The sequence below is a fragment of the Megalobrama amblycephala genome, linkage group LG1 (assembly GCF_018812025.1).
Source record: "Megalobrama amblycephala isolate DHTTF-2021 linkage group LG1, ASM1881202v1, whole genome shotgun sequence".
Classification (NCBI taxonomy): Eukaryota; Metazoa; Chordata; class Actinopteri; order Cypriniformes; family Xenocyprididae; genus Megalobrama; species Megalobrama amblycephala.
In genome coordinates this window covers 22,715,068-22,741,845 of record NC_063044.1, presented here as the reverse complement: position 1 = coordinate 22,741,845, position 26,778 = coordinate 22,715,068, and the positions used below count along the sequence as shown (strand labels likewise).

General features: G+C 38.7%; 2 protein-coding genes across 3 annotated transcripts; both read right to left on the bottom strand.

Annotated features, from left to right (window-relative positions):
- Positions 1-1,828: 1,828 nt before the first annotated feature.
- Positions 1,829-3,566, bottom strand: LOC125244651 (putative nuclease HARBI1). The gene is made up of 4 exons (XM_048154802.1): positions 3,095-3,566; positions 2,910-3,025; positions 2,702-2,813; positions 1,829-2,607 (listed from the first exon to the last, which is right to left on the bottom strand). The coding sequence occupies exons 1-4, from the start codon at positions 3,564-3,566 to the stop codon at positions 2,237-2,239; spliced, it is 1,071 nt and encodes a 356-aa protein (XP_048010759.1). The 3' UTR covers positions 1,829-2,236.
- Positions 3,138-6,298, bottom strand: LOC125244894. 2 transcript variants are annotated; one of them, XR_007179400.1, is made up of 9 exons: positions 5,814-6,298; positions 4,818-4,888; positions 4,554-4,730; positions 4,402-4,463; positions 4,233-4,319; positions 4,104-4,145; positions 3,862-4,035; positions 3,669-3,783; positions 3,138-3,264 (listed from the first exon to the last, which is right to left on the bottom strand). XR_007179400.1 is itself a non-coding variant. In XM_048155281.1 (9 exons), the coding sequence occupies exons 1-8, from the start codon at positions 5,969-5,971 to the stop codon at positions 3,748-3,750; spliced, it is 807 nt and encodes a 268-aa protein (XP_048011238.1). In that variant the 5' UTR covers positions 5,972-6,294; the 3' UTR covers positions 3,508-3,649. The 2 variants fall into 2 exon arrangements, 1 of the variants encoding a protein (XP_048011238.1); XM_048155281.1 differs by lacking the exon at positions 3,138-3,264 and adding an exon at positions 3,508-3,649 and having other exon boundaries at positions 3,748-3,783; positions 5,814-6,294.
- Between the last annotated feature and the right edge of the window lie 20,480 nt (positions 6,299-26,778).

Genomic DNA, 26,778 nt, shown 5'->3' with positions numbered 1-26,778 from the left:
AACCACGCCCCTCTTGCCACAAACATATTTTATGTTTTCATCTGAGTATTTATCTAGCAGCATTTAGTAATTGATGTTCAAGGTGAATGGGACCTATTTACATTAATGTGGTATTTTACCTTGGTAAAACAAGTAATATTAATAACTATACTACTAACATATTTTAGATTCAATTTCATCATTTTGTACGATATTTTTGTGTTTCCATAATGTGAATCCAGCCTTTCTGTCATAAGCTATATATTAGAGCTGATTTGTATAAGAGTTACTGAAATCTATGATACATAAAATGCTAAGCCCATTAAAATATATGCTATTAAGGTAATGTGAGTGTGTTGAACATGGTTTTTCACATTCAAACTTTTACAAATGTACTGTTAAGAAAATGACAACCACGAATACATCTATAATAAAATGGCGTTCATTTTCAAGGGGAACAAATTCCAAACAGCAATATAGCTGCAAGCAGCAATGACGGGCCCAAACCACCAACCCGGTGGCTACAGGGCAACTGTGCATGCCGTGCAATAGGCATTTAAAATGGGTTGAACACCACATTTACTCCAGCAGCTGGTGCCCATATGATCCCAATCCACAACAGCCACATCCATTTGATCGTTTAAATTTAGATGAATTTCATGTCATAGAATGTCAGTTTCAAATGAGTGCAGAATATCATCCTGATCTGCCATGTCTGTGCACAGTACTCTGAGAAATATAATCGAGTCTTCGCGAATGTCTGAGATTTCTTATGTTATATTATACTAACACTTCTGTTCATGTGTTTTTTGACCTCCCTGAGCTATTATTTGTGCACCAATCTTATGCACCAAAAGTATGCTTTCATTTAATTTCAAAATGTGTGGTATACAATGAAAAAATTAAATTATAACATTAATAAATAGAGCTAAATCACAAAACCTGCAAAGATGATTTTAATGTCAGTCTCACTTATGCAAGTTTATTTTAAACAGTCACTTTTATAATCATGTGAAATTTACTTTAACAGGGGTTAATACATTTTAATTATATCAATAAATAATTTAAAATTACAATTTCAATTGTAAAAATAATAATTGTAACTCAAACGACATTTAGAAAACTAGTCCTGGGGCCTGTTGCACAAAAGTAGGATAAGGGATTAAGCCAGGATATCTTGGTGATCCTGGCTCAATTGATCCCTAATCCGGTTGCACTAAAGCTGGATGGGGGCAGGAGGATATGTTATGGTATAAATTACCATGGAGATTTATTCTGTGGAGCTAGCCTGCTCCAGACCAGGCTAAATTCCAGGATCTATTTAATCTCATCCCTAATGTCAGTCAGCAGTAGCCACAAATGGAAACCAATAGTTATTTCACTGCTCACTATACATTGTTATCACATATAACTAGACCCACTGTCATTATTTAAACGTTTGTGATCATTAATTTCAATCATTTTGGATAAATAATGATTTTTAGATGATGTTGCTATCATTAGATAATTTACAGTTTCCAATAGACTATAAGGCTATATATAAAATGATAGAATATTAGGGCCACAGAGGGAAAAAAAAAGACAAGTCATAATATTGTAACCAGTTGTTTTAAAGGAGGACAGTTGTTAAAATGACAGATGTGGGGCATTTCGTGAAATTGTACTTCAGTATGGTTTCATAAACAAAGACATGCAGAATATGAAGTATCACATTGTCATAACTATCAAAACTGTAAAAAGAATATGTTGCTTTTCTGCAGAAAGAACCAGCCTCATAAATTTATGACTTTATCCTTTTTCCTCAGTGGGGCCCTAGTACTCTGTCATATAAACAAATACACATTCCATATGAATATAAAAACACAATGTGTAACATTATGTTCCTTTATTGAATAAGGACAAAACAAAGCAGGTAAACTATCAGCTCCTTTCGAAACTGAAGTCACAGTGACTCTACAAGATGGAAAGCACAGAATCAAAGCATATTATACAAAATGATACATACACATTCAAAGGTCTGTATATAACACACCCTGCATGTCTGCACACTAAAATAAATGCAGGACAAATCCATACACATCAACTGAACAGACAAATGGATGGAAATGGATGCAGTAGCCTCCCTGCAGCCTTGTATTACACACAGTATACCGCACAAACATCATAAGAGGCCAAATTCGTAAAAAAACCAACCCAAAAAAACCCTATTTCCTCTGCCACAGCAGGACATTTTTTACCTAAATTGAAAGCACACATACTAACTAAAATAATTCAACACATATTGGTCCCTCAGCAGCCGACCACTGTCGTCATCAGGGAAGATTGCCGGATTGTCCCAGTCCATGGCTGGTGGCACTCTGGGGGCCCTCTCCTTCCTCAGGCAGGCCACATTGTGGAGGACAGCACAAGCCACAGTAATATCACATGCCCTAACAGGGTTGACCCTTAATTTGTGAAGGCAGTGAAAGCGTGCCTTCAGGAGGCCAAAGGTCATTTCAACTCTGGCCCTGGTCCTGGCATGGGCATGGTTGTAGGCCTGCTGTGCTTCCTGGGGGTCTGTGAAAGGTGTCAGGAGAAAAGGCTGGCAGCCATACCCCCTGTCTCCCAGCAACACACCAGAGAATTCACCTGTCAACACAAAATCTCATCATTACTACCTCATAAACACAGTGATATTCTTGACACAGCCATGATGGTTATAAATAGGGGTTGTGTGGCTTACCTTGTGATAGGCACTGATAGATTTCAGAGGCCTGAAAGATTCTGGAGTTATGGACTGAGCCAGGCCATTTTGCCACAACATTGCTGATCACACAGTCAGCATTGCAGACCATCTGAAATCATAAGATGAGGAATATTACACCAATCAGTGCACATCATTGGCAATGCAGAGTGTTCGTCAATGGACAATATCAAAAAGTTATGTTCACCTGAACATTAATGCTGTGAAAGGATTTCCTATTCACAAAATCGGCCTCATGGGCACCTGAGGGGGCTTTTATCCTTATGTGTGTGCAGTCCACTGCACCAATGACATTGGGGAAACCTGTCACACAAAGTAATGAGTATCCTACTATGTGTTAACAGTTGTCCTGTAATTTGTAGATCCTCTTACCTGCAATCCTATAGAACTCCTCTTTCATGTCACAGAGTCTTCTGTGGCCAGGGAAGGAGATGAAGACATCTGCTAATGCTTTGATAGCCAGACACACACTCCTTATTGTGCGGCAAATTGTGGCCTTGTTCAGCTGTTCTGCATCCCCCACTGAGTACAGGAAGGCTCCACTAGCAAAAAAGCGCAAGGCCACACAAACCATTTGCTCCACACTCAGTGCATGGCTCCGTGCAGTGCGGTGCTTAATCCTGGGACCCAGTAGTCTGCATAGATACCTGATGCCATCTGCAGAAAACCTGTATCTTTCATATAGATGGTCATCAGGGAAGGCCAGTGGGTCCAACCGGTCCCTGAAGACCCTTTCTCGCCTGAAGGCTCTCCTCAGCACAAGTGCTTCTTCATCCACCACATCTCGCAAGAATGGGCATGCCATTGTCAGAGCAGAAAGGAACACACAATTTTGGGCCTTCATATAGGCTAGTGGCCACACCTGGTGCTGGGGGGGTGGGCAAAAGAGGCCGGTGCCTTATAACGATGACTTGGTTGTACTGATTGCTGTGAAAATAAAAAATACCTTAGAAAGATGCCACCGTCCTGTGTGCTCACAATAAGAGCTCATATGTCATGGCTCACTTGACTTTACGAGAATATACCTAATTTTTATTTTGAGCTGTGTCATCTTCTTGGAGCTGGGGGAGGAAAGAAAAATAATGATTAATACATTTGTGTACAGTTAGCATACAGTGTACATTGAAGGCATATCTCACCTCCCTCTCAAGTTTTTTTATTTCAAGGTCCAGTTTCCTAATTGTCCTCTTTTTTATTTCGGACTCCAGTGCAAGATTTTCTATCTTTTTCTTCTTGTACTGAATGTCTATGTCTGCCAGTTCTATTTGGCGCCGGAGGTGGTTGCCATACAACTTTCTGATAGCTTGTGAGCTCTGTGAACACAATACAATTAGCGCAGCTGGAATTTGGCAGGATGTGGTGTCCTTTTATTAATACGCACTATGTTGCCAGGCTGGTTTTCCCACTGTATAGCATCTGGGTCCTGTAAAAGAAATTAGATTTTTTGATTTTGATGAGGACTCCTCACCATTGTAGAGTAAATAGTACTTTCACAGTCTTAACATGATACCTCATGCCTTCTGGAATCCACAGAGATGGTCTCCTCCTCATCATCGTCTCCATCATGTGCTGTTGCTGCTGCACTGGGGCTTTCACCCTATCACATTTAATCGGATTCATATTGAAGCTAGTAGACAAGACATGCCAGGCCTACAGTATGCCTTTGATGGAGTACTCACTGGATCAGCATCGTCTGGTGCTTGTGCTGGTGGCTCTAACAGGAACACAGTGCTGCCAGACACTGCAAGGCAATAGGTAAACCAAAATCAGACAGTCCAAATTGATTCAATATGAATGTGGTTGTATTCCATGTAGAGATGGAAGGACATGCCTTGAATGAAGCGGGTGGCATCTTGGGAGGAACCTATGCTCGTCTCTTTCCCCCCAGGGATCCCCTCTAAGACGGGCCTGCCTTTATTTAGCTCCAAGGCCATGTCCTCTGCTGGGGTAAGGTCAGCCTTTGGTGACCCACCACCCGTGCCTTGTCTGTGGGTATTCTTTTTCACTGCTAAAACAGTACAGACAATGTGTGAGCAGGCACCTTCTGGGTACAATATATGCTTGTGCTTTGTTAAATATTAGTCAGGGACCATACCATTCTGCAGAATGTTCTTGTATTTGATTTTGACCTGCTGCCATGTCCGTTTTGGCCCGTTCATGTTTAATCTACATCACACGCACACACACACACACACACACACACACATTCTTTATCACAAGAACATTTAATGGAGTCACACTGACAAAAATGACTTGGTATTTTTGTATTGTTTTCAGTAAAAATATAAAAAAAAAAAAAAAACACTAAAGATGTATTTTCTTGATTTTCTAAATGACCTAGCAAAATAAGTATAGGTTTAGACCAAAAATATAAACTTCAAGTAAATGTGTGCTTAAAACAAGCAAAAAATTTAAATATCTGTCAATATAATAAGAAAAATTCTCTTGAAATAAGTTTACTTTTTCCATAAACACTTACTTTTAGAAAAGTTCTCTTGTTTCACTGGCAGAGTTTTTTGCTTATTTTCCTAGGTTATTTTGCTCTAGAAAATATTTAAGATTTTTTTTAGATATTTTTTTTTGACTGAAAACAAGACAAAAATACTAAGTAAGAAAGACATTTTTGCAGTGCAGTGAGCAACCAACCTTGGGTCCTTTGAAAGGCGCTATATAAATTAAAGTGATTATTATTATAGCTCATCTATGTATTCAAGAAAATTTTATTTATATAGCACTTTTCACAATTGTTTCATTCTGTCAAAGCTGCTTTACATTAATAAAAGCAGGGGAAACACAAAAAAAAACGGTGGACAACATAATAAGCAGAGTACAACGGCTAAGATTAAACCGTACTGAGCGTAGTAACGTAAAATAATAATGTAAGGCTTTAATAATAATATATCATAGCTTTATACAGTGTGATGGAGTTACGTTACACAATTTCACTCATATATGCAGTGCATTTCAATAAAAAAATTTAACCGTTTCATAATTACAGTACAACTGCGTTTTTGGAGATGTGAATTAAATATTTGATTTGTAATTGTGATGTTTCAGCGGAGCGGTGAGTGTGTAATTGTGCACTACTTACGCATTCAGGCGGTCTGCAATACTTTGCCACGCTTTTTCTCTTTGCTTTATCACTGTGGCGGTGTTGCCTTTCTTCTTAATTATATCTTTTACCTCCTCGTATGCCTCCATGAGGATTTGTGCTTCCGATGGGGAAAAGTACGCGGCTCTAGTTGCCATGGTAAATCAGTTAATCTGTGATCTGTGGCGGGGTCTATTTGAGTGAGCCGTGAGCGCGCACCTATCCAGGATTGGTTTCACCTGGCTTAATGAATCCGTGTCTGCTCATCCTGGCTTGGTCTTTGTGCAACCAATTAAGCCTGGACGCACATGTTTTGGCTTTATTGAGCTCAGCTGAGTCATTTATCCTGGATGTCTTAATTCTACTTTTGTGCAACAGGCCCCTGTCGGAATAATAATAATAATAATAATAATAATAATAAACAGAGGAAATCCAAGAGGGTTTTCGCACCTTGGCACTTGGGCCCTAATTAATGGCAATTCTGTAATTTTAAAAAAATACAGATTTTAAAACTATTCAAAACATTGTGATAGTTAGGTGAATCAATTTTTTTTCGGCCCATCCCTAGTTATGGTCAATGTTTATACAATGCCTCATTGATTTGTCATCTTTTCTCATCTTTAGAATTATTCATTTTTTCCTGCATAACTCTATGAACTCTATGATCTGTATGTTGGCTAGGACTGTTCAACGATAATTTTGATTATCGTGTACAAAATAAGAGTCTGTGTCTTTTGAACAGGATGAAGATGTCACAATTTTTCTTATTTCGTTTAAACATCATTGTTTTTCATTTAGTACTGCCCTTCGGAAGCAACAGAAGATACTTGCGTGTTTCCCGGAAGAAAAATTAAGCACAATTTACCTTGATATTTGAATTCAAAAGTTTTCACCCCCCAGCTCTAAATGCATTCTGGAGCTAATGTTTCCTTCTGGAGCATCAGTGAATGTTTGAACCTTTTTTAATAGTTGAGTTTGAGTCCCTCAGTTGTCCTCAGTGTGAAAAGACGGATCTCAAAATCATTCAGTCACTGCTGGAAAGGGTTCAAATATGCAAAAAATGCTTGAAAACTGAAGAATCTGGTGAACCCGGAGGATTTTTCTGAAGAACAGAGCTCAGTTTAACTGCTCAGGACAAACAAGAGACTCATGAACAACCATCACAAAACATAAAAACAGTCGTGGATCATCCAGGTAACCACACACTTTATTTTAATAAATTCAGCTATTATTTTTGTCTTGTGAACTAAATGCAAACATCTTTTATATAAAATATATAACTTGGGACAGTACTAAATAAAAAATAACATGCAGAATCTGTGAAAATGTGAATAATTTTAATAAAATAAGAGGGATCATACAAAATGCAAGTGGTTCACATACTTTTTCTTGCAACTGTATGCGTGTTTGTTCTGTGTATAAATATTATATGTATATAAATACACACACATACATGTGTTACGATACACAGGAGGTCGGAGACACAGATAAAGTTTGCGATGTTTATTGAGACAACCAGAACAGTTAGCAGGTGAGTATTTCAGATGAAGTTTCCAGAAAAAGTATTTATCAAGACAGTGATACTTGACTTGATCTTCACACCAGGTTCGATGAAGGCAGAGAGACGTGGAGCCAGACAGAGGATATATCAAGACAGGAATACTGAACTTGATCTTCACACCAGATTCAACGATGACCAGGAGACTTGGAACAGAGACTGCACATAGACACTCACGGAGAACACAGAGGATCTAGGAGACACACTGGAGACAGGTAAGGAGTCCACAAGGCAAGCATTCAGGTTAGTATGCGTTAATGAGACCAGACAATGACTGAGTGACTGTGAGTGTCTTTTATGGTGCTGTTGATTGGACTGGTGATGAGTGTCAGGTGCGTGTGATCAGTACTCTGGTGAGGGAGTGCGACGTGATTGGCTGGGTGCAGAGCCTGGTGTGTCTGTGACAACATGTATATATTTAAGAATTATATGCATGTATGTATAAATATATATATTTATTTATATTTTTATATTATATATAAATTTAATATTTTTGAATAGAAATATAAGATATTTTTCTTAAATATATACATGAATGTATGTTTATTTATATATACATAATAATTATACACAAAACAAACGTATTACGTAAACACAGACTCCTAGTCTTCACAACTTAGGGCTAATATCATTCTGAGGCATTTATTAAGCAATATATTTAACAGGACTCTCCTGGGTATCAAAAACATTGTAGTCAGATGTCCTTATAGTTTTGCCATGAGTTGGCTTTTATAATACAAAAAGTGCTGTGATTTTGTTTAGTTTAACTCCTACACATATAAATATCTGGAATTAAAGGTTGAAATTCTAAACCCTCTTCCATTATGCATATTTTGATTTCAAAACAAACTATAATTGGTATATGATGACTCGACTTTATTGTTCTAATAGTTTTAGAGAAGACTATATATCTATTTCTGCCCCTGGTCTCTGTACCTTAATGGAAATTCACGGATGAAGAGGAGGAGAATCAAAGTCAGGGTGCAGCAGCATTTATTGAGTCTTGCAATGGAGGTTATGGAGCAGGCATATCAGGGTGTGGACCAAAATATTGAGGAAGATGTGAAGGACAATGCTGATGAAACTGTATATCTGGATTTTGATGTCAATACTGAAGTTGATGACTTGTACATGGCTATACATTCTGATGATGATGATAATGATTTTTGCTCTGATAATTTTATATATATAATTTTAATACTTAGCTTTATGGGCTAACATTACATTACAATATTTTGGTAACACTTTAGTGTAGAGAACACATAACTATTAACTATGACTTTTTTCCCCTCAATAAACTCCTAATTTACTGCTTATTATAGTTAATTATTAAGTTTAGTTATTGGGTAGGATTAAGAATGTAGAATAAAGTCATGTAGAATAAAACATTAATATGTGCTTAATAATTTCTAATAAATAGCCAATATTTTAGTAATATGCATGCTAATAGTAATAAGCAACTAGTTAAAAGACCCTAAAATAAAGTGTTACCATTATTTTATAACAGTGTCATCTTTTTTAAGAAATTTGATATTGTCTATTATCTGACCTTCTGTTGAAGGAAACTATAAAAAAAACAACAAAAAAAACATGAAAACTATTCATGACGCTGTTATAAAATTATTTGACAGAGTATTAACCCTTAATGACATTTTAATGACAAATTCAATTTGTACCACTGTAGTTGAGGTTAAGAAAAATATTCAGGACACTATTATAATGGCCTCATGACAGCCAATGTCAAAACCAACCACATGACAGTTTAATATAATGTTAACTTATAAAGCTAAATAATGTCAAGTTGTCATGAAAAAGACACTGACAGGTTATGATGTATTGATTCATGTCAAGTTGTCATAACACAGACATCTCAAACAATGTCATCTTTGCATTAAAAATTACATAATTGAGTTAATGAAACCCATTAATTTCCAGGCGCTTGAAAAATGTGTTTTTTTTGCCTGCACAAAGCCTGTTCCCTGACAGTGCACAGCTGTTATAGCGGACATAATAAAAAACAAACATTCTTAAAAAGATAGCAAATTTTCTCTTTCACTCTTTGCACCACAGTTCCTCATAGCGACTTGGTGTCTTGGTGTTTAACTCTAACCAATCCAGCCCCTTGCCACCCGGGCCAAGTGTCAACTTGGTAAACATTGTAAAACAAGGTTATGTACTGCAGTTCACTCAGCGGGCCCCATTATTCAACTGAGTGGTCCAAACCACAGTAGAGAGCAGGGACATGAACGTCCTATGCTCCAAAGTGAACACCATGCTGGCAAAAGGAGCCATAGAAATGGTTCCCCCAGCACTAAGTGAATCAGGCTTTTACAGCCAATACTTCCTTGTTCCCAAAAAGGATGGTGGACTCAGACCTATCCTCAACCTCAGATATCTGAATCGGGCCCTGATAAAGCGCTCGTTCAAAATGAACACTTTGAAACAGATCTTTTCGCAGGTTCACCCAGGAGACTGCTTCTTTTCCCTGGATCTGAAGGATGCTTACTTTCACATCCAGGTAGCCCCCCATCACAGACGATTCTTGAGATTCGCCTTTGAAGGGGTGGCATATCAATACACGGTCCTTCCCTTCGGGCTGTCTCTGGCTCCCCGCACTTTTACGGAGTGCATGGGCGCGGCCCTCTCCCCTCTGAGGCAGATGGGCATACGTATACTACCTCGATGACTGGTTTGTCCTGGCCCAGTCGGAGGCAGAGCTAGTGGCACACAGATCCCTTCTCCTCAGCCGCTTAGAGTGCTTGGGGCTCAGGGTCAATTTTCCAAAGAGCTCTTTACCTCCCAGCCAACATATCTTGTTCCTGGAGATTATTCTCAATTCGACCAGCATGAGGGCCGTAGTCTCGCCAGAGCAATCCCTGGCCATTTAGCAGCTCAGAAAAACACTTTCACTCCTGGATCCTCTCTGCCGCTCAGAACATTTCCGAGGATGCTAGGTCTCATGGGCTCAGCATCCCCAGCCCTGCAGTTGGGCCTGCTTCATATGCGGCCACTACAGTAGCATGGTCACTGCTCGCTCAAGGTGAATCAGGCGTGCGTTGCAACTCTGGCTCCCTGCTGTATAGTTAATACAGACAAATATTAACCTGCTGGTTCAAGCAGGGCTAGGCTATAGGGACGATGTGCAAGAGAAAAGTCGTTTTCACAGACGCTTCCAAAATGAGCTGGTTAGCTCTGTGCAATGGTCACCCAGCCTTCGGTGCTTGGACGAGCCAAGAGAGCAAGCTTCATATCAACCACCTGGAAATGATGGCAGTGTATCTAGCTCTCCAATCTTTCCTCCATCTCTTGGCGGGACACCACATCCTGGTCAGATCAGACAATATGACAGTGGAGTCCTTCATAAACCACCAGGGCGGGCTCTCATCCAAGCCCCTTTTCACTCTAGCAAGATCCATCCTAGAGTGGACCCAGCACAACCTGCTCTTACTCAGAGCAGTGCATATTCAGGGAATACTGAACAAAGAGGCGGACATGTTGTCCCGGAACAACCTTCCCCCGGAGGAATGGTTGCTCCACCCCCTCATGGTTCAGGAAATGTAGGATGTCTTTGGGAAGGCAGAGGTGGGCCTCTTCGCCTCAGAAGACAACTTTCGTTGCCCAATTTATTTTTCAAAATCCAAGGATGCGCTGGCCCACGACTGGCCCAGCCTCCTCCTGTACACTTTCCTCCCGGTCGCTCTGATTCCCCAGGTTATCAGACGAATCAGGGAAGGTATCCACAAAGTCATCCTGGTGGCTCCCCCACAGAGGAGCCAACCATGGTTCTCGGACCTGTCTCAGCTGGCGTCCATGGAGTCATGGCCGATTCCCCTGAGACGAGACATACTCTCCCAAGCAGGAGGGACGATTTGGCATCCAAACCCAAGCTGTGTGATCTCCATGTATGGCTTCTATATGGGAGCCTTCAAACCTCCCTGACGATGTCCTGAATACTATCTCACAAACCAGAGCTCCGTCAACAAAACGTATCTACTCCCTAAAATGCCTGGTGTACAGCCCAGGACAAAGACCCATTTACTTGTGACATATCTCTGATATTGTCTTTCCTTTAGGACTTAATGGATAGGGGCCCGTTCTCTCTTTACCCTTAACCCTTTAAGACATGAAGGCTTTTTTAAGAATTTTTTTTTCTGAGTGACATACATAAAAGTAAAGACTCGTAACTCCAAAACTGTAGCAAGGAGAGTCAAAAGGTAGGTGACGGGTTATATCATTTGATAGAACACTTTTTAAATAAATTTAATTACATTAGGACATTTTCATGTTGAGAAAATGCTGATAAAAGACAAAAAATATAATTTTTCATTTCTTTTTATTTGACATGGAATAATTCAGGAAGGCAGTAAGATAGGAGAAAAATTCCTTTTTTGGTGATGCTCTCCTACATGTGAGCTGCATCTGGTTCAAATTTTGTGGTGATAGCATAAAGTATAGTTGAATAAATTGTTATTCATTTATGATGGCGCCCCACAGGTGGTAAACTCCGGTTTAGAGGCACTTCTCAGCATGCATTAGGAGTTTTTCAAGTTCAAGTTCACGTTTATTTATAAAGCACATTTAAAAACAACGTGTGTTGTACCAAAGTGCTGTACAATTTTACACAAGAGATAAAAGATAATAAAACATGCAAGATAGCCCATAAACCACTCAAAAAGCCTTATATAATTCAGGCGACATCATAAGCTAAAGAAAGTAAATGAGTCTTTAGGCTAGATTTAAAAGTGTACAATGTGGGTTGTAGCATATGCACACGTATCAGGATAATCAATAAACTTTGGAATGTTCAGAACGCTTTTAGCATGCTGGACTGGGTTGTAAAACCATCCCGGCTCCGAACAGTCTGCCATAAGATGAGCCCACTTGACACTTTTGTGGACCTGTGAGGGTAAACAGAAAACTCCAACTTCCTCACTTTGGTGACTTCAAAAGGAGGACCCCCCCCCCCCCCCCCAGAGACTGACCAGATCCACATTCCAACACCCCACACACACAGGGACACACAAAAACACACACACAGACACATACAGAAACACACAATCATACATTTTTGACTGTATATGTAAAATACAACTATGCTGAAATATATCCATCATGTATTTTAGGGCCTATGCATGTTTCCTAGTGTTTAAATGAGTGTATTTGTGCTAGTGTGCATTTTAATGATGGAATTTTGTCTGTAAACCATAACTTCTTTTATATGCATTTCTGACGTATCGAGTTTGATCTCGTTTTAAAGCTCCGGACTCGAGCTATTCACTGAGAGATGTCACATAGCTGACAAATGCATTTTTATATGTGTTTAATGATCCTGTGAAGAACGGACTCCATCTCGAAATCCGATCTGATAGTCATTAAGTATGAAAATTCATCCAGGAGACCGAACAAAGAAAGAGCTTGCCCGCCAACTTTGCATCTATGTCATTGGCCATTCCACCTCAAGGAGGTGTGGCGGCCTATCTGTCATAAAAAGGAACACCAGGATTCTCCGGTGTGCTCCCGACGGCCCTGAATCATTCACGTGGGGTTCTCCCGATTGTCTCACTCGTCTCTCCCGGTACGCCTCCGGTGACCACGCGCTGCCATCGCGCTCAGCTTCGGGATCGCCATCTTCCAGCGAAACTCACTCTCAAGTCCTCAGTTCAAACCTTCCCGCGGAACGGAAGAAGCCAACGAACTGCACCAGCGCTAAACTGAAATTCGACACGCACAACCAATGCAAGTATACTGCCGTTTCTCAATCTTAGATGATGAAACTGATTTCCGCGCTGGCCTCAAGGACTGTTTTGTAAGTTTGCTACTTGCCTTCTCTCTTTCCTTCTCTACTTCCACTCTTGTACATATGCGTGTATGTTCTTGTATATATATTTAGACGTATAACCTCTGTGTTCGTAGTTTGCATATATTAAACACTTAATTCATGCTCAATTGTTCTGTTTGTTCTTTCAACTGAAGACCAAGTCACTTTAACGTTTTTCGATCGCTTTATGCTTTGATGCCATAATAGCAAGTTATTTTCATGGCCAGAGAATAACTCCGTTCATATTCTATGAGAAGCTACGGTTTGCTGGACGGACTGGTAGTTTCTCTAAATAATTATTAAACCAGAACTAAGCATATATGTAATTGATTATAATTCATTGTAATTAATGCACAATATATGTTTAATTCCCTGTTGGGTCGATATATGAATCATAATTTATTCATAAGGCTTTATGAATTATTATATTCATATTTCATACATAAATTGATTAATAACTGCTACATCGTTGCAGGGTGAAGACCTCACGCCAACTGGAAGCGCATTCCTCAACCTAGGAGCCGAAACTGCAAAAGCTCGGTCACCCTTGGTGTCCACAAAGAGCCACAGTTCTTTCAAGATGCCTCCTTGCACTGTTGCACCGACACAAGGTAAGTGTTATAGCATATTGTATATGCTAGTACAAGTTAGTTCAAGATGAGCATTTTATGGTTAAAATGTATAAAAAAAATCTTTTTAGAAAATAAGCAATGGTTTCTCTAGATAACACCCTTATTTATCGTCTGGGATTGCGTAGAACGCTTTGAAGCTGCAATGAATCTGTAATTTTGACCTTAAACTGTTTGGAGGCCATTGAAGTCCACTATATGGAGAAAAATCCTGGAATGTTTTCATCAAAAACCTTAATTTCTTTTCGACTGAAGAAATAAAGACATGAACATCTTTGATGACATGGGGGTGAGTAAATTATCAGGATATTTTAATTTGAAAGTGAACTAATCCTTTAATACTGGCAAAAGTTGGGGGCGTACATATTAATGATCCTGACGCAATATGTCCGGAAGTACCCTAATACTGCACTCTTTTTTTTTTAGACAAAAAACTCTAATCCGGGAGTTGGGAACAGCATAACTGGATTATGAACTTTTTCTCTATCACATCTACAGTGCATTTCACAATATCTAAAGGCCAGGGTGTGCAGGCAGTGGGACAAACAGTGCGGGAATATTTAAATTCCACTGACAGCTACAATATCTGCGATGCAAAAGGGCTGGCAATTGCGGATACATCAGAGACCAAAGGTATTTCACTGCAAATGTCCATGTTTATCCCCCTAAACTACCATACATGTTTATCAACTACCCAAAGAGTCCTGTCTTTGAGGATGATGGCAGTGCGTAACACTGAATCTGAAGTTTTTTAACTGCTTACACACAAAAGGTACTGTATGTGTTGGTTAAATATGTTTCAGTTTGTTTCCATTACCTTTTTAAGCAAACTATTTTATTGTGGTACACAAGCAAACTAGAATAAAATAAATGTCATAAAAACAAGAAACTATGCTTCCATCTACAGCTCGAGAGCTGTTGTTTCAACCACACAAGTTTGCAAATGTTCGTTTGAACTCTGTTTTCGTGAAAGACCAAATCGTTGAACTATGTAAGTAACGACAGAAATTGCAATGTTAGTTGGCTAACGATGCTTTTGGGAAACGCACCCCTGAGGTCTTGCGCTGCGTCCCAATTCGCTTACTTATACTACACCCTAAAAGTATGTACTCTTTTTGTGAAGAAAAAGTACATACTTTTGAGTGGGTAGCAGAATAGTATGCAGGTTTTGGGACACACTACCACGTAATAAAATTGCGTCTTAATTTAACAGACCTGTTTGTCGCATATTAGCCTACGTTTGTCCTTACATCTGCTGTCAATTATCCACAGACAATCAACATTCCTACATTACATTTAGCCATTTTATTTATCCCTACCGTGCTCTACATTGCTCATTACATTTGTTTTACAAATGCTTACCAGTGTATTGACGAGACAGGAAAGAGCACGTCGGTGCAGATCTGCGGCTCACAACTGTAATGTGCGGAGAGCGGTGCTGATGTTTTTGCACAATTCTGTATGTATGCAATAGCCGACATGGCAAACTTTCAAACATTTGCATTTTGCCTATCCGTTTTTATATTAAACTGTGCTAAGTTCACCATGCTTAAAGTTAATTTATACTATCCAACAATATTATATTAAATATTTTGTTAATAATTATTGTTGTTTGTTTGTTATTGTTAATATCTCAGAAAGAACTGATAAATAAAGTTTTACTGTTGGCGCTACAGGGGTCAGGAACTGCGTTGTTTTATTGTTTTATAATGTTTCCTGGGGTGCACTTATAATATCAGTATGCCTTTTAGATCAAAGGTTGTCATAATTTAGAAATAAAAGGCATTTTTGCTACCCTGATTTAAGCCCTCTGGTTTGAACGCTGTATTAAGGGGCGTGTCTGATGTGAGACTTCAGTGGAAACGCCCACTGCTGTGATTGGCTAACATCTTTCCATTTGAAATTACGCTCTCTTTTACCGCGTTTTTACTATTACAGTTCTTGATTGACCTCTTATATGTCAAAAGCTCAAGGAAATTTTGATTTATCAGTTCATCACCCCATTCATATTTCACCTAAAAATGAAGATTCTGTCATTATTTACTCACTCTCAAGTTGTTCCAAACCTGAATTAATTTTTTTGTTCTGCTTAACACAAAAGAAGATATCTCTCCACCCCATTGACTGCCATAGTATTTTTCCCCTACTACTTGGTTACAAATATACTTCTTTTGTGTTCAGCAGAACAAAGAAATGTATACAGGTTTGGAACAACTTGAGAGTGAGTAGCCTAAATGATGACAGAATCTTCAATCCATTTAAGCTTAATTATGTATACATGCATATTATAGATACATATTGTACAGCTGAAAATAAAGACAGGAGACTTGCATGACACTAAATTGTTTATTGGTGGTTTTGTAGAGAGGAAACCCTACATCATATTGTCAAATTAATGCCACAGTCCCCATCCTGAGGCTGTATTTTGATGGGGAATCTGACCTCCGCCCTGATCTGCGCCTCAGCAGGGCATCCATACTGCACCTGATAAATGCAATCCCCTATGAGGTTCAACAGGGATGGTTGAAAGAAATAGAGGTGCTATTGTTCATCTACTGGCTGGCCCATGCTGCATCCTACAGGGTGGTTGCTTCAGCCTTCAACATTCCTCGAACCACAGTCCACAGGCTCGTGCACAAGGTCAGTGAGGCTGTCCTTGGCCTCCTAAGAAAAGCAGTTCGGCTTCCTCAAGGTGAAGAGCTAGAGGAGGTGGGTGCAGGATTTGCCAGGCTGGCAGGCTCTCCTGTTTTCAGTGTGGCAGTTGGAGCCATTGATGGGTGCCACATACGTATAAAGCCCCCATCGGTCGACGCTGCCTGTTACTTCAACAGGAAACTGTTCTTTTCAGTACAGTTCCAGGCTGTGTGTGACCACCAAGGAAAATTCTTGGATATCTGCGTAGGCTTCCCTGGTTCTGTGCATGACGCAAGGGTCCTGAAACACAGTGCAATCTATTGCAAACAACTGTACCCACCTGAGGGTCGGTGCATCCTAGGAGATGGGGGGTATCCCTGCCTGACTTCACCCATATGCATCATGAGCCCCTATCGAGAGCCTGTTGCTACCCCTGTTGAAGCTCGCTACAACAGGCATCACTCCAAGGCCAGGTGTGTTGTTGAGCGGGCTTTTGGCATGCTAAAAGCACGCTGGAGGTCAATTTTTTTCAAAGCTCTGGAGGTGAACCCCAACTTTGTACCCACTGTTGTGACATGCTGTGTCATCCTTCACAACATGTGCTTTGCCAATGGTGACATAATTGAAGATGAAGATGTGATCAGCGATGATGACGATGATGAAGATGATGAAGATAATGCAGAACCCCAAGACGTAATGTCTGGCGATGCCATGAGGAAACGTCTGGCAGCAGCAGTTTCTGCACCTGATATCCATGTCCCAGCCCTAATGGAACGTGATTATGTTTAAAATTAATATTGTTTATTCTTGTCTTTTTGTTTATTTCAACATCAAGTACAAAACATCACACACATGATAAAAATAAATAATTATTATTTCAGTTATCTATATTATTTGAGTTCTTCTGACTGAATTAAAGACATACTGAAGAAAAAAAATCACTTTGTTGTTTGTGATGTTTTAGTAAACTTTAAAAGTTGATTATTGCATTATTGCTTGACGTTTCAGCTTGAGGGGGGGAGGGGGAGAGGGGACCTAGCCAGTCGATTTGGTCAGTCACACTTACATTATTTGAGATATTTGTATAGTAACCTTGCAAATCTACACTTTATGTACCATTCAAGTGGTTTTACTGAATCTGATTACTGGATCAGCAGCAAGCGAGAGGTTGTCTTGGCAACCATCGCATGCGAATTGCGCTACGTCTATTTTTAAACGGTTCGCAATGAACACGTTGCAAATAATGCCATATAAACATGTTTGTCAACAGAATGGCAAAGTGTTTTTTTTTTTCTAAACAATTCAAGGAGTTGTAATTACTCGCTGCTTTAAAACAAATATTTGTTGGGCAGGGCGCACAATAAGCAGGCATACAAATACTTCATGTTTAGTAAATCCTACAGGAAATCGCCGATTAAGCAGTTTATATTATAAGATCTATGCTTAAGTTTTGCTCTGTCTAAATTTAATAACATTTGCATGTACATGGTCCTCTTCCTGACATTAATGCTAGAGCCGCTACAACCGCTACGTCCTGCTGGTCAGATCACCTTTATGAGATTGTCCGGGTCCGGATTTAACAAACACAGCATCGGAATCTTCATCTGACTTTATTTTGGTTAGCTCAGGATTTCTCTGAAGTTGTAGGACATAAAACAAACGCTGAATATCCATTCACGCCACACTACAGACGAGCAGTATGTTCCATAGGCTATTATTATCCGTAAAAATGCAGATTCGTCACGTGATAACTTCTTTAAGCAAATGAGAATGGGGAAGGCAATAGGAAGTTTAATTTGATTTATACATTTATTTACAAAAAAAACATTAAAAATGTATTAAATTAACTACATTATATATATAGTACCAACATTTGGGTACTAAAATATTACCATTATTACCAATACTAAAATATGATTAATTAAATAATGGGGTGGCCCACTAGCTACATGGATTATTGGTAGATAAGAAAAATGTAATGGGACACCTTTGTTTTAAATTACTATATATATATATATATATATATATATATATATATATATATATATATATATATATATGTGTGTATGTATGTATGTACAATTTTGGGGTCAGTAAGATTTTTTTATGGTTTTAAAAGAAGTATATTCTGCTCACCAAGCCTGCATTTTATTCCTGTGATCAAAGCTGAATTTTCAGCATCATTACTCCAGTCTTCAGTGTCACATGATCCTTCAGAAATCATTCTGATATGATGATTTGATCCTCAAGAAACATTCATTATTATCATCAGTGTTGAAAACAGTTATTTACATTTTTATTTCATGATGCTATGATAAATAGAAAGTTCACAAGAACAGCATTTGTCAGAAATCTAAATCTTAAACACTACCGTTCAAAAGTTTGGGGTCAGTAAGAATTTTAATTTTATTTTGGGGGGGATATTTATCTCCTGTGAGCTTCTATTAAAGTCTCTTTTAGAGTGCATACCTTCTTTGTATTCTCATTTTTGGGGGATAGAAATAAAATTAATCAATACTTTTATTCATCAAGGATGAGTTAAACTGATCAAAAGTTACAGTAAAGACAATTATAATGTTAGAAAATATTCTATTCTCTTTCCTCTCTCTGCTGGGCTTCTTCCTCTCTCTTTGCCTCTCTTTCTTCCATCTCCTTGAGGTATGTCAAAAGGTCCCCTTCGCTTCTTCTCTTCCTGTTTGTTGGTGCCAAATCAGATGGGCCAGCAACAGAGGATGAGGAACTATTGACAACATCCTTGCTGCCAGACTGGATGAGCAGTGGTGGGGTGATGGACGGCTTACACCCTAATGCAGCATCCATCACCCCATACCACTTCCAGGAGGCTGCTGTAGATTCCCCACCCTCTGTGCTGACCCCTGTCTGTGGACACTTAAGGTCCTGTAACAATCAAGTAACAAGCAAACAACAAACAACAAGCAAAATAAATAAATGAATAGCATGAAAATAAAGTCGTTCACAATCACAAATACAAGCAAAAAAAAAAACAAAAAAACAAAAACAAAACCTTACTTTGTATTTCTGCTTAAGGTTCTCCCATTTCTTTTCCACCCATGCAGCAGACACTTTTCCCTGCAGATTGTTCTGCTCTATAAAAGTTCTTAAGGACAGACAAAAGAGATAAATTAGAGCTGCACAATATAGAAAAAAACGGACATTGCGATGATTTTTTTTTTTGTGTGTGTGCGCGATGTGTTCGGATGTGTTAGGCCTATACGTTATGAAAAAAAAAATGTTTTTTTTTACCAGATGACTTGAATGGCTATAATTATTCTACAATGATTGGTTTGATTTTCCCCAGGTTTTTCCTTTTACCAGGTTATAGTCATACCATGTAGGCTCATTTAACATGTTAAATATCGTTAGCCTGATACGATTTATTTAACATAATTCCACTGACACAACATATAGCCTAACACTTGAAATGAGAAGCAATGCTAGTCTCTCTGCTACATTTGAGTTTAATGTATAGGCTACTTTCTTTGCCGTGCGCAAACAAACAAACTCACTGACGTGGAAAGTTTTATTTATTTAATTACATCACAGCCTTCGCGATTTGACTATTGCATTAAGCAATGTCGATTCTAATTATATATCCTGCCTATCCTAACCATAGATCCACATAAAATGCAACATATCAATCTAAGGTCATTACTCACTCGAATCCTTTTATAGCAGCGTTTCTCTTGCCCGTGAAAACAGCATCATTGGTAGTTCGCCAAGTAATTAGATGTTCAGTGTGTTCATCTGACCCTACAAAATATAAGACGTATTTTAATTAGGCCTAATATTAGCACAACAGTGACAAATGACAATAAATTAGGCTATTTGCTTTATAAATGTATGCACTTTTACATTTAAACGCTGATGATGGCACATTCACATTGTTAACACGTTCGTCCGTCATGTTTGTTCACCTTATGGATCTTAAACTCCTCCCCCAAACGCAAGAGATTATGGGCAACACGAGCCGATAAAGTGTGCACGGATCAACACTTCGAAAATCTACCGGAAATAGTACATCATCCGGGGAATTTTGGCATACACTTTTCAACATACTATGCTTTGGGACACACTTTTTGTAATCTCACATACTATTTAGGATGGATAGTATGGACATTGGGACGCATCGATGGATCCACACCACGAAAATCTGCAGGAAATAGTACACCATCCGGGGACTTTTGGCATACTCTTTTCCACATACTACGCTTTGGGACACTTATTTTAATCTCACATACTATTTAGTATGGATAGTATGGACATTGGGATGCAGGGTTGGAGTTTTACTAATGAGCTGATGAGTTGAATCAGGTGCATTTGATTAAGGAGACATCTATAATGTGCAGTGATGGTGGTACCCCAGGACCACGGTTGGGAACAACTGATCCAGTTTAACATTAGCTACAGCATTTGAAGTACAATTTATGAGCTAAAAGATTTGGAAGGATACAAATACATACTGTATGGAGATATTTTCCCACTGTCCTCGATGTCTGCTATATAAATCTGTTTTCTTGCTGATTTGGCCCTTCGGAGAGGGTTTTGAAATGTATTAGATGGCTGTGTAAAGGCAGTGCTCCCTTTTGGGCGACAGGATAATGGTGTTGAAGGGCCTGCAACTGGTGTCAAAACTTGTTCTTTGCTTGTCCCTGACACAGCAAATGATCCTCTGTCACTCATCAACAGCAACTGCAGTGATGCAATGACTTTATCAATCAGCGATTGGCTCTAGAGTATGTGTTGCAGTTTTTCCTATTCATTACTAGTAGGAGTGAACCATCTTTCTAGTTTCTATATATTTAGTCTTTAGCCAAAGGTCTGTGAGCATAACGTCTGAGGCTGAGACTACATTAGTATTGTGATTCTGCCACATTTCCCACTGACACTCTCAAATTGTAAACTCGGCAGTTAGAGAAAACCAAGAGCTTCCCACTCGTATTTACAACTTTATTGCTATTTATTTCAAATAAAGTTTCTAAATGTTATTTACATATAAAATATGTATTATGTTATTTCATGATTATTTCATTAAGTATAGTGCAGTGGAACTGTATTTTTACCATATGTTACGAGGCTACAATAATTCAAATTTAACAGGACAAACTGAAATAGCATTATAACAAAACTTCTGCCCACAAATTTGAAGGCTGCTATTGGCCAGCTGGCAATAAAGATGAACGACTACGCATTACTACGGAGAGCTTACAACCTACTGTCTATGTTCTGCCTTGCAAGCAAACTGTGCATTAAGGTGATTGATAACATGGTAATGCTACAATAAACTGCATAAATAATAATGGTGAGTTCAATGCAATCAATATCTGCCAAATAGTGTTTACAGCCCGCCCACGGAAGATAGGGGTGGGGTGAACAGTAGCTCATTATCTTTTAAAGGGACATGCACCGAAATGGCTTGCTGTGAACAGAGTTGTTTTTGACAAGGTAAAAAGGTTTTTTTTTGTTTGTTTGTTTTTTTACACAACCATTCAGAAATTTTAATCAAAGCATGTTATAGACTTTTCCTGAAGACCCTAAAGAATCATACTAACTTGTGGAAAATTGGCATCCGATGTCCCCTTTAAAACAAGAATTCATCCGATCAATATTGAGAATCCAGATGATATAATCAAACATATCTTTTGGAGCGCTTTTTTGAGTCTGCATTTATTTGTCAGTAGGGGAGAGCAGGGACAAAAGTACCATTTTTCACAAAAATGTCCTTTTTAAAAGATAATGTTTTAGACTGAGATATTTTTTGCTGTGGTTAATAACTCACAAGTGTGGTCTATCAATACCAGGTGGTATTTTATACAAATGTAGAACGGCTTCAATACAATTTCACTTTGAACAAATTGCACAGTTACATTCGACTTGGTCAGTTGGGACGAAAATAACACAGGTGGGTCAAAAGTAACAGAATAATACAAGCTAGATTTTTTTGTGTTAGTCTTGTTTTTTATTAAATATACCTGATTATGACCTTGTTAATATGTAACTGCAAACATATTTTGTCCTCTTATCTTTACAAAAAAAACCCCATGAAATTACATTAGATTTCAGTTTCATCAAATGTTTCAAAAAGTAACCCGACAGTACAAACTTGAATTGTTTAGAATTTTTTTTTTTTTTGGCAATGACAATTTATTTTATTTTAAGTGGCTATTTTAAGTTTGGTTTAAAATACAAAAATTAAAATTGAAATACAAGGCATTTTTCTTTTTCATAGTCAAAAATTGAGAGCAAAGTTTTAAAAACTGTTTTATTTTCATTTTATATTTCGAATAACATTTTGAACGCAGGTGCTGGATCATTGAGCTAGGCAATTACTAGTAAATATAACCAAAACAGGTTATTATTATTATTTATTTATATGAATAATAAAATAAATATAAAGAAAACTCGCCCACTCGATTTTGTAATATCCTCTAATTATGTAGTCCGTGTGAAAAGGTGTTAAAGGCATGTTCCATGGCAAGTCAGCGTTGCCAACTTTATCTTTGCAGCCGACACTGACTCAGAAAGCACCAGTTTACTAATGAATTAAAATGTATTTTCCACAAATTCTTAATCTCTTTGCTGGTGCTTTGAGGCAATTGCTTTATGTGCGAGTTTGAGCGCTGAATAGGTTAATACGCCTGCCTATATATTAAAGGATGGTTTTGTATATTATTAATTTAATCAATTTATTATAACATGCGACTAGTTGATTAGAAAAATCTTTAGTCGGGGCAGGCCTTCTTATCACAAGGAAGTGCTCCATTTTTAAAATAAAATGCCATAATGACATTATGAAAAGTGTGACAGCTCCAAATCATGTCGTTATTGCATTGCACGAGTTCTGCATGCATAAGGACTCCAATATTTTATTTATTTAGTTCCTTTTATTATCAGCTTATTTATTAAATACAATATGCTACAGCGTGTTGATTCCAGTAAATAATCTGTGGTGGGAGTAACTTACTCTGAACCTAAACTGGTCAGGATCAGGTTTTCTTCGTTAAACCCAGAGTTTCTTTCAGTCTCCACCCCTTTTTTAAGTGGAAGTGGTGTTTAAATACCTCATTCATTTTTTGTTACATTCATTCATTGCGCATACAGAGACCTTCACGCAAAGACAAAGTGTAGGGACGATTACCTTTTATGGAGGATCCTGTTGATGAGGAGGCTGCATTAATTCGCAGAGTTACATTTATACATTTATATTAGGATTTCCAAATGTGGTCGGATGTATTAATGGCACACGTTTCCAAGGATAGACACAAAACTGCACTTTTAATTCTTAAAGGTGTTAGAGGATACTTGAAACTGTCTTTACTAACTGATAAAAGAATATTTATTAGGTGCGCTGAAAGGAATAATATCAATATACATGATCTGTGCACGAGGTAGGGCCTTAAAAACATCAACCAATCGTTTACGCGATCATTGCTTTAACGATTGGCTCTCTGGCTTGTCAATCACTGCCATTACGTTCCTTGTGAGAGATGTGCGCGCTCCAGTAACTTTCCACAGGCGCCGCATGCAATGTTTTTGTCAGGAGTAACAACTGCAGATTATGAGTTACCTGTGGTGAGTCCGACATAATGAATCCACTAACACGACACAGCGAATGCCGGTGGTAAACAAACACTTGTGTTCCAATACTCGTGCACGAGTTTTGGGAGACGTTCCCTCGAAATGAGCTGTGAAGGAGGGGGGGTTGTTCTTACGCATGTGCTCATTTCAAAAACTCATTAACCGTCTTTGGTTTCTCAGTCGACGAAAAGATCCTCTATAACACCTTTAAAACAAATTCAGTATTTAATGCAATTGCATCAGAATTAATTTACATTAAATTACAGAAAAAATTAAGAGTAGCTAGCTGATCCCTTATTTTTTCAAGTAAAAAAGTAAATTACAGTACTTGGTAATTAATTACACCCATCACTGTATAACAGTAATTAAAATTTAAACTTACGCATTGACTCGAGCAGCTATTTTTCCAACTCTCTCTCTTTTGCCACTGCAGCCGTATTGATTTTTGTTGGAAAATGTGCTCATACTCACTATAAGCTTGCATGAGCACATCAAGTTCAGCTGGAGAAAAATATGCAGACCGCTTTTTGTTGGGTGGTGTTGCCACGGTGAATCTTATCTGTGCTCTATTGATAATGGCTTTTTATAGTCATGGTGCATGCGCTTAACTCAGTCAGCCTACTTAGTTCAATCGACTCTATCTCGTTTCAGCTGTTCTGTAACCAAAAACTCAGAGTAAGTCAACTCAGAGTTCATGTTTTAACTTAGAGTTGGTTGAATCTTCTTATTGAAACGTGCCCCAGCTGTATTCCTTGAATCGGAGAGAGATTCTCTGGGATTGATGAGAACTCTCCTGGCCGTGATTAAAAAACTTAGAAGGACAACAACTGGAGTCTCTAGTTATTGCTGCGAGGCAAGTTAGGTTAGGGGGAAATAGATATTGAAGTGTCACCAGTAGACGGGTGGTGATTGGGTGTCGATTAGGAGACCAGAATTAGGCAAACTTTAGTCAGGTGCATAGGGGAAAATCTACCACACCAACAAAGTGGAAAATTTGGTTTGGGCATTCACCCATGCTGCAGCCGTGAGGTTAAAAGACAAACATGCCACATACAAAAAAACATACAAAGATGTTAGAAAGGCTAGCCTGTTACGCTAGCTTAACCCCACTAAAGTTAGTGGAGACACTGTTGGGTAGAAGTCCACCTTGTCATGGATTACCCCTTAAAGACTGTATATTGTAATATTGTAACTAACATAATTTAGAGATAATTTAGAGAAGTTTTCCTCTCAGTAGTCACAGAAAAATATGACTTAAGAAAGGTTTGGAAATAAACACTAGTGGTTGTTTGTCTTATGAAGATTTTGATAGGTCTCAACTCATAGACTATACATGACTAACGACGCAAATGTGGCCTTTTTTCCTGGAGCATCTGGTAATTTCAACACATACGACCTTACTCCAAGACCTCACTATGAGGTTCATGGTGAGGAGGACGCCTCACCAGCTACAACTAGCACATGCCAACATTTTACATTTATGCAAACACCTGCAACTACTTCTAGTTAAACTGCACAGCAGATTGTGCATTATTTTGAGCAAGTAACACATTGCTCAGTCAAGCGATAGCAAACAATAAACATTAGCCTCAGTTCCTTACCAAACAAATAAAATTGTCGCTGGCTAATGTTTCTAGACAAAACAGGTCATCTTTGTCGCTAGCTAAGGTTATGTGAGCTATATCCTCTGTTTGAGTAACTAAGGGTGCGTTCACACTTGTCATGTTTGGTTCGATTAAAACGAACCCTGGTGCGAACAAGCGGACCGAGACTGCTGAAAAGATGAAAAGACGAACTCTGGTGCGGTTCGAATGATATGAACGCAACACGGACCAAAGACATGTAAACAAACCAAAAACAGGAAGACGAGACCCTAAAAAGGACAAAATCCTCACGCATGTCGGTTTTTCTTGTCATAGTCGCGAGTTTGCCCATGACAGGCATCAGACACGCGTCTCCACGCAGCAGATCGTTTGCGTGTAACGGATGGATTCCTGGCACTGTTTTGACTACTTTACACATTTTATAAGCTCTTCACGAGTTCTCAGCTGGCCAACATACCATCACATGCAGGCTATGCACCGCTACACACACACACAAGCGCATTTACCTCAGCACACAGCATTGTTTTGGATGTTCGGTAAGTTCCGTCTCAATATAGGCAATACATCATAAAATTCGACCAATCACGTTGTGAACGTATCCCTATGCCTTTAGGTTCAGTATCTTTTGGTTCGGTGATAAAATTGCCAATCTGAACGCTAATCGAACCAGGACTAAATGTTTTTTTTTCTTCTTTGGTCCGGACCAAATGAACCAAACAAACCGAACTACAAGTGTGAACACACCCTAATTCACGTAGGTAATTAGTGTCTCTTTCTATCACTGCAGGCCAGAAAAGTGATAATCCTGTGAACCCTGATTACATGCCAAGTCTGTTTGCCTACCTGTTACCTGAGCAACGCCAAAGAAAAATCATTTGTTACAAGAAATTTGAGCAAACACAAGCTGTCAAAAGGAGATGTTGTACCCATGATGTGTCATCGTCACCACGTGATAACTGTACTGACCTGGAGATTGACTACAGTGAAGGCTTTTCTGTCTGAGGGCAGATGTCTATCAGCTTCGGGACAGGGTAAGCAAGTTACCTTTCCAGCAGGAGGTGTTCAAGGACAATGAAGAGATGGTCCAGGACTTAACTGGACTTCCATCCTATGCCAAGATGATGGT